Genomic DNA, 13,548 nt, shown 5'->3' with positions numbered 1-13,548 from the left:
TAATCTTTTAACAATTAGAAGTAACTGAAATCGGTATTAAAATATCTCTCCCTTTTCAAACTATATATATCTGTGTGAGGCTGGATATTCTGCATATATTTCAACCAAAACACCACATCACAACAGACTGAATGTGGAAACAGGAATGAGAATCCAGCTTTTATTAATCCAGACATCAAAGAGATTTATAAAAATGTAATTCAATTTCAGTCTTAATTTGTTTTAAAAGTTATTTTTCATAAAAATATTTTATTTGCATGAACATGTAATGGGTTTATTATAGCTATTTTAAATAAATTAATATTTAATTTTTTTCTCAGGTATAATTTTAATATATCAACATCTATAATCAACATAAACAAAAGCACTTTGAGGTCCTCAATAATTTTTTTTAATCATCACCTGAGGACATGCTCATTGATTTTTTTAGAGAGAGGGGAAGAAAGGAAGAAAGAGAAGAAGAGAAACATTGATATAAGAAACACCAATTGGCCGCCTCTAACACATGCCCAGACCTGGGACTGAACCTAGAACCCAAGCATGTGCCCCGACCAGGAATAACCCACTATCTCTCAGTTTAATGAACCACACTCCAACCAACTGAGCCACACCAGCCAGGGCAGGGTCCTCAATAATTTTAAGAATGCAAAGGAATCCTAAGACCAAACAAAACAGCCACCATCTCTTTCTTCAATTACTGAAATTAGCCTTATTATAGGTAGAGTAACACATCTAAATGCACATATAATACGTCAAACTTGTGTTTAAACCCTTTCAACAGTTCATGACTCTTCTTAGCATCAAGACTAATACTGCATGATCAAGATTCTCCATTCTCCTCATTCTCTGATACAAGTCTTTTTTCAATAGAGTCCTTAAATGCACCAACCTCCACCTGTCCACAGGGCCTTTGCACTGCCTCTTTCTTAGGACTTTTAATTCCTACTCAAATATTAATTAACTGATCTTCCTTACCCCTACCCTCAGGTAAGATTAGGTTCCTCTTTACTATATTCCTATGGTTCCCTACACATTTCCTTCATAGATTTATCAGTTTAGGAGATTATACTTTTGGGATTATGTGATTTATTAGCCATCACAGTAAAATATGAATATAATAATCCCATATATAAAACTATTAGATAAAATATTGCCTATGTGTTGCAGTATTTTTCCAAGAGCAATAGTTTTCATCAGATCCACAAAGGAGTCCATAATCCATATGTAGTGAAAAATTAACCTTACCCAAAATGAGTTATGGCCTTTGCCCTTGGCTACTGGGAGGTGATATCTAGGCCTGGAAGTTCTTACCTAACAGGATTGTCTTTGTTTGCCTGGGGCCTTCAGCCAACAGACAAATGTAATTCAAGATGGCCGTTTTGTGCTACACTTTAGCAGTTCCAATCCTGAGAGGAAATGAAGACTAAAAGCATTCATGTGACTGACAGGAAGGGCTCGAGACTAAAGGTCAGTATATGGGCACTTTGTAATGGAGTCCCAATAAAAACTATGGACACCAAAGGCTTGGGTGAGTTTCCCTGGTTGGCAATTTCCTATGTATTGTCACATAGTGTGGCCCAAAAGCAATGCCATTCATGACTACATGAGAGAAGACAGAAAGTTCTACATTTGGGTCCCTCCAGATTCTGCTCTATGTGTCTCTGCCATCTGTACCCTCTTCCTGCAATAAAACGTGAATATAATAGTTTTCAGTGAATTCTGGGAATCTTTTCTGGTGAATTATTAATCCTGAGGGTGATCATGGGAGCTTCTAAACTTGCAACTGGTTTCTCAAGTGAGGGCAGTCTTGTAGGGAATTTTCTCACAACTACAGTTTGATTATACTCACTGCAAGAAAAAAAAGAAGAAAAAAAGTTAAAAAACAATAAGCTATCCCTGGCTGGTATGGCTCAGTGGGATTGAATGCTGGCCTGAGAACTGAAAGATCACCGGTTCAATTCCCGGTCAGGGTACATGCCTGGGCTGCAGGCTAGGTCCCCAGTTGGGGATGTGTGAGAGGTAACCAATCAATGCATCTCTCCCTCTCTTTCTCGGTTCCTTCCTCTTTCTCTAAAAGAAAGTACATAAAATCTTAAAGAAAAAAAAAAACCAATAAGCTATACTATGAGTTCCTTGAAAGCAGAAACTTGATTAACACAATACATAGTAAAAAAATATTTGAAACAAATTTATATTCTCAGGATATCAATAATATCAATAACAGCAATGACGCAAATGATGATGAAGATGAAGATGATGATAAAACCCCAACCATTTCTTGCATGTCCTTACTATAGTCTCCATTTACAGATGAGGAACATGGGGATTAAATAACTTGCTCAAGATCATACCAGTAGTGACAGAAAGTATGTAAGCCCTGTTTTAACTAATTTTAAAGACTACACACTTTACTATATTGTATCTCATAACACAAGCAAAGTTGAATATTATATTTTGCAAAGGACAAATAGGAATATCCAGCATTATCATCACTAAAATAGTATCATTAAAGACTAGCAACTGTTTGCACTGTTCAGGAATGTGGAATACTTAAATTCCCTTCTTTTAACTAAGACTTGGTCATAAGCATTCTGATGCTTACTTACTACTTGTCTTTGAAATTCTTCTAAATAAAATATAATCTACATTGGTTAAAAGTAAATTTAAAAACTAATTTGTTGTGTCTGACTATCAAATGCTAAACACAAATTCCAAATACCTGAGGAGGATGGATAATACTTCTACCAAAACACCACCAACAACAACACCCCAAATACAGTACATTCATCTGCGATCAATGGGACACCATCAGGCTTTCGGGCATTTTCCTCTACAAAGTTTCCCATTTTCTTTCTCAGTAGTTTTCTCTCACATCCTGGAACTGTACTAATGGCCTTGAGGGAAGGCTGAAGGGAAGTAAAATCTGTTGATCCGGTCCATACAAGACCAGATTGATTATTTCAAGCTGAATACTGAACTCAAAGGTCTTAAAGGCCTTTCTACCTAGAAACTAGACCTGTTAATCAAGATTAAACACAGTTCTTACCCCCTGAAAAAAAAAAAAATCTATATAAACCTGGAGACACTCTGATAGAGCACTTTATACTTTTAGTGATCATAATAAAAGCAAAGGAGGTATTTGAGTAACTGGCTGAAAGTGATTAATTGCATTAATTGGCTGTATGTAGGTCCAGAGCAAACATTACACATTGAATGCTATTTGTTGAGATTACTTTAAAATTCACCATCACACTTCTACTAGATATGAAAAACAACAGTCAAGTTGTGTTATCTCAATTCTGGCAAACCAATCATGATGATAAAAACGTCTTAAGAGTGGATCAGTCTGGATCTACATTAGAAATTAATCATTAAAAGAGCACTGAGTGATGTGATATAGAGATAATATGAAGGAAAAAAGATGAACATAAGTAAAGCTTGGAAAAGGAGGGACACACTCATGAATTAGACACACACATTAAAGCCCACAAATAACGCACAGAGACAGAGAAAATACCTGGAAAGCTGTGAGTGCGCCAGTCCCTGGGTTATACAGGCATCGCAGCGAAGGCATGCTGTCCGCCAGGCTGGAGCAGCCCAGCCACAGAGACCTGGGCATAGAGCACTGCAGAGAGAGGACAACTATGAGATGGGACAGTATGAGACAGGATGGTACAGATTACAGGAATTTTCAAGGCTTGGCTGAATGCAATATTCCAGTTGTAGCTGCCCTTTATGATAGAAGTATCTTCAAGAAACATACTACTTATTAGTTCTAACCCCAGAGAGAGACTCAAAAGGGGCACTAATGCCCAAAAATCAAGGAGGAAAAAGTTGTAAATATTTAAACATTTACTAAATATTTAGTAAAAAATTTTGTCCCTGTGCTTCCATGTATGAATCTAATAAACCCACTTCTTAATCCAGTTAATCAATTTTTTTCCTCTATGCACCTGAATTCCTCTCCCATAAATTCACCATAGGGTGAAATATGGTGCAGACTAAGCAGAAAAAGAAATAGTTCACGTTAGCATTTCAATATTATGAAGGGTAAATTAGAAAACAAAATATCACAGGAAAGTTAAAATACTTTTTTGGAAGGTGGGAAGAAGGAAAAGTATTATATCCCTATAGCTTTGACAGCAACGAACTCCGCACAGTTTGCATATGTTTTATGTATCTTGTTAGTCTGCCATTCATTAACCAAAATGCATAGTTACCATAGCAGCTGCGTCTTCATCTTTCCAGATGGATTAAAGGGGAGGAGGAAAGCAAGAAACAACCCAAACAGAAGGGAAAACAGCAACAAAGAAAGAAGGAGAAACAAGGGGAGGAGAAAAAAAGAGAAAAAGAAAGAGAACCCCAAACACTGTTGGTATTAAACCTAAGCAAAAAAGTATGTGTGAATGTATATACATATAGTGTATTCAGTAGCAAAATAAGGTAAAATTTATGATTTCTAGTAATACTGACTGAACAATGATAGTGTTCTTGCTCCTACAGCTTTATAAAACACTTTATCTTTTAGAAGAAGTCTTATATTGTTCGAGCTTCACTAAAAGTATCCCAAGCTGAAGTTTTGTTCATCAACTTGGGTACTATTACAGCCTAATAATACTAAGAAAATTAAATACCTGATAATAGCACCTATAAAAACAGGAATACAGCCCTGGTTGGTATGGCTCAGTGGATTGAGTGCCAGCCTGAGAACCAAAGGGTCTCTGGTTCGATTCCAGGTCAGGGCACATGCCTGGGTTGTGAGCCAGGCCAGGTTCCCAGTTGGGGGCATGCGAGAGGCAACACATCTTTCTCGCATATTGATGTTTCTCTCCCTCCCTATCCCATTCTCTAAAAATAAATACATAAAATGTTTGAGAGAAAAAAATTAAATAAATAAATAAAATCAGGGATACAATTTTAAAATATAGCAGTTGATGCACAGAATACTAAACTTTATAAGCATGGAAATATTAAACATCATTATGGGATCTTTTTCTTCTTAAAATACTCTAGTTGTAAGAATTAATATTAGGAAACAAAATATAGGATTCACTGTTCACACTATCTGTAATTGAATAAGAATAGTAAGGACACCAAAAAATGATCTGGTCTAGACCCCTATTTTCATACCATTATTTCCTCATTTTATAGTTAAGGTGACGGATGACCAGGAAAAATTTAGTATTTATCCATGATCATGAATTTAGAAAGTAGAGAAGCAGGAACTAGAATCCTGGCCTACTACATTTTAGTGAAGAACTCTTCCCCCTGACTCCATCCATCCCTAGGTCATAAAGTGGAGACATTAGACTTCAAAGAAGGGTATCTGCTAAAGATATCTCTGGATAACATATCAGCCAACCACTCTGAATTCCTACAACAATCTCCTAACTCTCTTCACTGTTTCCAATGTTACAAAGAGCAGCTAAATAGAATAATTGTGTTCACTCTGTTATTATGTCACTCTCATCAATAATTCATAATGGCTCCCTGTTTCTACTGTATGAAATCCAAGGACTCTATTTAATCTGACCTTTCCCCACTGCCTACATTAATTCACCTTCTCTGTGCTTCCAATTGGCCTAGCACTCTAGCTAACTGACTATCTTGATTTTTTTTTTTTTTCAAATACCCATCTTACCCCCACACCTTTGACTTGGAAGCATCAAGTTCTTTGCTAAAATAATTTTTGTAAGTTAATGAGGTTAAATATTTCTAAGTAATGTTTTAGTCATTTATTCAGTAAGTATTGATTAAGCACCTTTCCTGCACTGTTCTAGGCACTAGGGATAGAACAATGAACAAAAGAGACAAAAATCTGTCACATTCAAGGGACACTCTCTCAACCTTAAAATTATTTTATATGTAAAATCTTGAATGTAAAAGAAACTCCTTGTTAGTGAGTTTCTCTCATTGTTAACAAGAGACAATGTACACATTATTAAGCAACTGGTTCTGTGTGCTAGACAGAAGAAAGTCTCATTCTGAAGGAGAAAATGAATTGAGAAAAGTGGAAGAGGGGGAGAGTATACAAAAAAGGAGAATGAAAACACAGAAGAGGAAAAAGGAAATAACAGAAGAAAATGGAGAGGCACTTTCTCAAGAGGAAGATGGCTCAAACACTTTCAGCCATACTGAAGCCACTCACATGATCTCCTCTTTTTTATTAAAATATTCATATTTACTTCTATTTGTAAATGGTCCTTCGTAAGTTTTTAAGTCATTCCTCTTTTGAATGTTTGTCTCCTTCATTTTTTTTTTTTCAGATTTAATGTGTTTTATTGATTAAAATATTACATTTGTGCCAATTTCCCTTCCCTCTGCTCCCCTCCACCCGGTGGCCCCCCTCCCTCCAGTTGTCCCTTCCTTTTAGATTATGTCCATTAGTTGTGCATACAGTTCCTCCCAACCTCTCTCCGTCTATTCCATTCCCTCCTACCATGATCCCCAATTCCTATATCATCTCCCTCCCTCTCCCCACTCCCCCTCCCTGTTGACCTCCCCCCAATATGCTTCCCGTACCCACAGTTCCTTTTCCACTCTCGTTGCCTGTTTAGTTTGCCTTTGTTTCATCTCCCTAGCTTCTGTTTTTTAAACCAGTCCCTTTAACATCTCATATAACAGTGGTTTGGATCTAATGAACTCTTTCAGTTTTATTTTGTCCTGGAAACACTTTCTCTGTCCTTCTATTCTGAATGACAATTTCGCTGGAGAGAGTATTCGTGGTTGTAGGTTTTGGATTTTCATTACTTTGAATATTTCTTGCCAGTCCCTTCTTGCCTGCAGGGTCTCCCTTGAGAAGTCAGCTGATAGTCTAATTGGGACCCCTTTGTACATAATTCTTTTCTTCTCTCTTGCTGCTTTTAAGATTCTCTCTTTATCTTTAATTTTTGACATTTTGATTATAATGTGTCTTGGAGTGGTTCTCCCTGGGTCCAGTCTCTTGGGAACTCTCCTTGCTTCCTGGACCTGCAAGTCTATTCCCTTCCCCAAGTCTGGGAAGTTCTCCTTTATTATATTTTCACTCAATTTTTCAAGTTCTAGTTCATCTTCCTCGCTCTCTGGCAAACCAATGATTCTTATGTTGGGCCTTTTATAGCTGTCCAGAGGTTTCTGATCCTCTCATTGTTGCTTCCCATTTCCTCTCTTTGCATTGGTTGACTGCTTGTTCCTTCTCCATATTCCAGTTTGTTGAAATGAACTCTGGATTTTTTTTCCTCACCATCTGTCTCGTATGTGGTTTTGTTCCTTTCGTTATGAATGTTTTTCGCTTCTTTCTTATCTTTTTCCTGCTCTTTTGTGAATTCTGTAAGCCACCTGATAACAATGGCCCAGAACTGAGCCTCTGACAGGTTTCTTATCTGTTCATCTGTCAGGTTCTCTATCTGTTGCCTGGTGAGTTGTGTCACCGGGATTTCTATAGTTGTCTGCCACATTTTGACAGATGCGTTTTGTTTTCTTGGGCCGGCTGTCCGGGGCAGTGCCTGTGTACACGTCACAAATCAGCGACCGGCGCCTGTCTGCGACCTATTTTGCAGCCCTGTGGTGCTTTCTTTGGGGGCGGGGGTCCAAGATGGATTCACACAGTTATTCAGCTAGGAGACTGGGATCCGTCCTCCCGCCCCCCTGGGCCTCACTGTTCAAGGCGATGCGATGCGGCGGCCGCTCTCCCCAGCGCCGGGGTCGCGCACCGCCAGGGGCTTGACCGCAGCCGGGATTCCTCGCCGCCCCGCCGCTGTCCCAGGTTTGACCGCAAACAGCGCTGCCCTCTTTAACTCTTACCTGCCCAAATGGCACCGCTGGTTTATAACTTCATATGTTGGGCTTCCGTGTAGTTTTATGTTCTGGAATTTCTAGTTATCCTTTGTTTTGAAGTAGTTGTATTCCTCTCTAGTTGTAGAGGGAGACCTAGCGTGTCCGTCTAAGCCTCCATCTTGGCCGGAAGTCCCTCCTTCATTTTATATTAGTTCCTGTGCTATTTTTGCAGTATGTAGAATACTTGCTTAATTACTATTTGACTTTCCTTATTGTAACTCATTCTAATATTCTTCTTCCTCATTCACACATCCCTATCTTCCATCAAAACTCCTAACAAACAACTAAGAATTTGAAGAGCTTACCCCATCCCCTTGAACTAAAATTTCAAATTAAAATTATAATCAATAATGAGCCACATACAGCCAGGAAAGCCACTAGATATACTGGTGTGATTTCTAAAATGGCATTAACTTGTAAATACCACACAGAGGATGCATTCCCGATTATTAAAAGACAATTGGTATGGGTATGAAAACTGCACTTGAATATAGTCAGATCTGCACATTACCATAAGTTTTTACATATTATAGCTCAATTTAATAACCAATTTTCAAACTGGCTTGTATTGTTAACAATTAATCTTACCCATACTGGTAAATGCCACTTAAAAACATTGAGGAAAAATATATATATTACAAAATTAATGGAATAAGTTATAACTTCTACTTCTTTTTCCCTTCTAAATTCACATTTAGGAACATTTTCTACAGAAAGGAAAGAAAATCAAAGGAAATTTGGACAGTAAATAAGAGAGTGGGAAGAACTGCAATTCTGGTTACTATTCTTATGTATTCTAAATACAGGGTGGCGCAAAAGTAGATTTATAGTTGTTCATATGGAAAATAATACAATGATTAATAAATATACAAGAATAAACTCTGTGTTTCGAATACTCACAACTGTAAACCTACTTTGCCTCCACCCTGTATTTCAGTGTCATCCCAAATGGTCAATTTCTGAAAAAGATGTAACACTTTTTCTGTCCTTCAAATCTTAATAAATAACCACCTTTAAAATAACCAAAAAGCACACACAGTTTTCTACTTAAACTTTGGGCTGCAAGTTTGTTTCTCCTTTCAAATTATATTTAAATTTCTAAGGTTTTCTTTATGAACTTAAAAAAATATTTTTAATTAAAAAAGCAGGTTTTAAACTAAGCTGCAATCCAGCAACTACATTCTCATGTTTAAATATTTAACTTCTACTAACTGTTAAAGAGCCTGTGAATTCTTTACATGTTTCTTCTATGCAATCTCAAAAGCTACCACAAAGTGTGGATAATACATGTACCGCCATCCTACACAAATCCAGCCACACACAGCACATATTGGCTCCTTCAGCTCATTTCCACTTAACTTCACTCCAATTAACTCTCCTTTGCAAAATCAAAGAAAGTTGAAGACTATAACAATGTATTACAACTGAAGTTTGTTATTCGACTGAATGAGTTTACCAGCTTTTTAAAAAGCATACACAGCATTAAAAAAAAAAAATTCTGAAACTTGTTTTCTGCTACTTGAAAGAATGAGAAAAGGAGATTGAAATGTTGCAACAAAGGTCCTCCAGTACTTCAAGAATACACCACGGTCCGTCCAGGAAGTATCCAGCCATTTACTATGAAAAATAAAGACATTTATTGAAGAAGATACAAGATACAAGAAATACTGTACACAGGACAATGTTGCCTCAGTCTTCTTCAAAGTTGGCACTTTGGGACCTCACAGAGTTCTCCCATCACCATCAGCTGCCTCGTCGTATTTTCTGAAATCTTTTCCCTTTCAAAGGTGATTTAAGTTTTGGGAAAAGCCAGAAGTTACAGGGCACCAAATATGGGCTGTAGTGGGACTGAGTCACCTGGGAGATTTGATGATGCATCAAAAAACTCTCGGCCAGGAGGGAGAGGACAAAAAAAAAAAAAAAAAAAAAAAAAAACTCTCCATGACACGTGATGCATGAACTGGTGCACTGTTGTGATGTAGCTCCCAATCACCAGTTGCCCATAGCTGTGGCCTTCTGAATCATCCAAATAGTTTCCAGAGAAGAATATTCAAGTTTAACACAAAATCTGATGCAGATTTGTTGCTCTACTTGCATTTCAAAATGTTCTGGGACACCATTATGAACTGAAGACCATTGAATCAATAAATGCATTCATCGATCAAATTCATTTTTTCTTTTAAAAGTTTTTTATTGAATTACTGGGGTAACATTGGTTAATAAAATTATACAGGTTTCAGGTGTACAACTCTATAATAATACATCATCTGTATATTGTATTGTGTGTTCAAGACCCAAAGTCAAGTCTGCTTCCATCATTTATTGCCCCTTTACCCTTTTATCTCCCCAGACCACCCTTCATCAATCAAATTTGTTATTTGTTACTAGAATGGACACAGGTAGAGTACAAAGATAGAACCAAAATTGATTCAGCATAAACTGTTTTCCATATATTGTGCTAGATTCTTTAAATACATTATTTTGTTTAATCATTACAACTTTGTCAAAGAGTTATTAGTATTTTCACTTTAATAGGAGAGGAAACCCAAGATCAGAAAATTATAGTGACTAAATGGCTAAGGCAAAAATGAGAACCCAATGTGTTTGTCTCTCAAAATATAGTCACAATATACAAGTTGTCTACACTCTATTTTAAGGAGATAAATTAACTAAAACAAGTAGTAACTATAAGAAAAGGTACTAAACTGTGTTAGAAAATAGCTGCTATAAAAGCTTAGTTTAAATTTTAAATTTTTTCAAAAGTTCAGACACTGACCTTAATTTTATTGTAGAATTTGTTACTGCATATAATTAAATATGTATTTACCTCCTCTACCAGACTATATTCCTCAGAGATGAGTCATATCTTACCTTTTTAAAATCCCCAGTATCTGGTCATAGTAGATTCTCAATAAATATACACTTAAAAGTGAGAGATCAGTGAGAACTACATATCAAAGAGAAGAAAAAAAATTTCTTGGTTTATGGAATAGTGAAAAAACTCAAAAAATAACATTAGTTACTTTATTGTGATTGATATTACTAGATTGGAAGGTACATATGATGGACAAAGCTTTCACAATTCATTATCATACTTAAAAAAAATCTAGTAAGGTAAATAATATCTAACGAAGTTAAATAAATTACTAAAAGTTGTTGGGTACCTAGCAAGTGGTAAAGACGGGATTCAAAAGTATTCTGACAACCTAGGATAATGCCACATAAAAATGGCAATTAAAAGGTCAGACAATGGGACTTCCGACCAAGATGGAGGCATAGACGGACACACTGCATCTCCCTCCATGGCTAGGAGGGAATGCAGCTGCCTCAGGACTGGAGACAACCAAAGGTTCCAGAAGGTTGGGCTGCATGGAAGTCTAGCAGGTAAGGGTGTGGAGAAGGGATACTCATCCAGATGGGTGGAGGAATGGGCGGAACCCGGGCAGAGAGGACACGGTGTGGTGGCGACAGTGGTGGCGACAGTGGTGGCGACAGTGGCGGCCGGTGGAGAGCACAGTCACACGTTTTAAGGTGGGGGGGGGGCATCTGGGGAGCAGTCCGGCTCCTCGCCAGACCGAGCGGCTTGGGGTCCCAGCGCCGGGGAGGGTTGGGCCTTATTGCTTCTGGCTGTGCAGACCAGTGGGGGTTGGGGCAGAGGCAGAAACTGCCAGTCTCTCAGTGGAGTCGGCTTGTTTGGAGGGCCCCCGTGATCCTGGAACGTCCACGGACACACCCACTCTGGAAACAATAGCCTGGGCACCAGCTGGAGGGGCACCGGTCCAGTACAGCAGTGGGAGAAGTGCCTGGAGTGAGGGCGGCAGTGGGAGAGGTGCCTGGAGTGGGGGGCGAGTGCTCAGCAGGCGGCATTGTTTACTCTCGGACCCCTCCCCCACATACAGTGCCACAACATGGTGGAACAGGTCGCCCTGTACTGACGAATCTCTAAGGCTCCGCCCCTTACAACATAACAGGAGCGACAGCTCTACCTGGGATGCAGAGGCAAACAAACACAGGAGCCTGTCAGAATGAGGAGACAGAGAAATATGGCCCAAAAGGAGGAACAGATCAAGGTTCCAGTGGGAGCTAAGCAACAAGGAGACAACCTAACAGATGCAGAATTCACAACACTGGTGATAAAGATGCTCACAGACATGACAGATATGCTTGAGTATGGCAAAGGCATAAAAGAAGTGAAGGCTATGCTAAGTGAAACGAAGGAAAATCCACACAAAACCAATGGTGAAGGGAAGAAAACTGGAGTTCAAACCAATGATTTGGAACATAAGGAAAAGAGAAACAGTCAACCAGTACAGAATGAGGAAGCAAGAATTGAAAAAAAATGAAGAAAACTTCCCAAATTTTGTGAAGGCGATGGACATACAGGTCTGGGAAGCACGGAGGGTCCCGGGCGAGGTGGGCCCAGAGGGGACCACACCAGGACGCATCATGACTGAGATGCCAAAGGTGAAAGATAAAGAGAGTCCTGGGGGCAGCGAGAGAGAGGCGGAGAGTTGCCTACAGTGGGGTGTATATAGGGCTATCAGCTGATTTCTCAGAGGACATTTTGCAGGCAGGAAGGAACTGGCAAGTAGTATTCAATGTGATGAAAGGCAACCTGCAACCAGGACTACTCTATCCAGCAAGGCTATCACTTGGAATGGAGGGGCAGATGAAGTGCTTCCCAGACAAGGTGAACCAAAAGGAGTTCATCATCACCAAGCCATTATTATATGAAATGTCAAAGGGACTTACTTAAGAAAAAGAAGATCAAAATTATGAACACTAAAATGACAACAAACTCACAACTATCAACACTGAATCTAAAAAATAAAAACAAAGTCCAACTAAGCAAACCAGAATAGAAACAGAATCATAGGTATGGGGTTCATTTGGAGGGTTGTTAGCAGGGAGGGAGGAGGGGGAGAAATGGGGATATGGTGCAGGGATTAAGAAGTATAATCGAATGGTTCAAAATAGACAGGGGGAAGTTAAGAATAATATAGGAAATGGATGAAGCCAAAGAACTTATATGCATGAGCCATTGACATGAACTAAGGGGGGGGGTATTGCTGGAGGGAAAGGGGGTACTGGGCAGAGGGGGGCAAAGGGGAAAAAAATGGAACTACTGTAACGATATAATCAATAAAATATACTAAAAAAAAAAAAAAAAAGTCAGACAATGGAGTGACTTCATTTACTAAGAAATGTGGAGCCAAAAGTGGTTTAGGGGCACTGGACTGACTAGAGAAACACCCAAGAGGCTGTTGTAATCATCAAAATAATGGTCATGGAGAAGACAAGTGTACATCAAAAGAAGGATCAACAGGACTTAATGAATGACTGTAAGGAAAAGAGGAGGAGTCAGAAATAACTCCAAGATTTCAAACTTGAGTGACTAGAAGAATGGTGGTAGCACTAACAGACACAAGTAAATTGAAAACTATCTGTGTGTGGGGAAGGGTGGGTTAGATAAGCTCAGAAATCATGAATTTAATATAATAATAAATCTCTAGTATGTGAGTAAAAATATGGCATGAAAGCTTGGGTATAAATCTGTAAGGATTATGTAGATGTGGGAACCATGGGCTTCTAAAAGTTGTGCATTACACGGTAAAAAAAAAAAACAAACAAAAACCAGCGAGGGCCGTGACTGGATGGCTTAGTTGGTTGGAGCTCTGTCCCATGCACCAAGAGGTTCAGGGTTCAATTCCTGGTCACAGAACATACCTAGGT

At 38.6% G+C, this 13,548-nt stretch overlaps 1 protein-coding gene across 5 annotated transcripts in view; it reads right to left on the bottom strand.

The window, feature by feature from the left end:
• Window positions 1-13,548, bottom strand: part of BTRC (beta-transducin repeat containing E3 ubiquitin protein ligase) — a 179,767-nt gene that overhangs the window by 114,769 nt on the left and 51,450 nt on the right. For 3 of the 5 annotated variants that reach the window (XM_090278436.1, XM_090278438.1, XM_090278435.1), the window contains exon 2: window positions 3,518-3,625. The exons of the other annotated variants lie outside the window; for them this stretch is intronic. In XM_090278436.1, coding sequence (XP_090134562.1) covers window positions 3,518-3,625 — 108 coding nt within the window. The remainder of the gene's footprint in view (window positions 1-3,517; window positions 3,626-13,548) is intronic. 5 annotated transcript variants of the gene reach the window in all.

Source organism: Furipterus horrens, unplaced genomic scaffold, assembly GCF_987537825.1.
Source record: "Furipterus horrens unplaced genomic scaffold, mFurHor1.1.pri manual_scaffold_5, whole genome shotgun sequence".
Taxonomy (NCBI): Eukaryota; Metazoa; Chordata; class Mammalia; order Chiroptera; family Furipteridae; genus Furipterus; species Furipterus horrens.
This window is presented reverse-complemented; position numbering and strand designations above follow the sequence as displayed.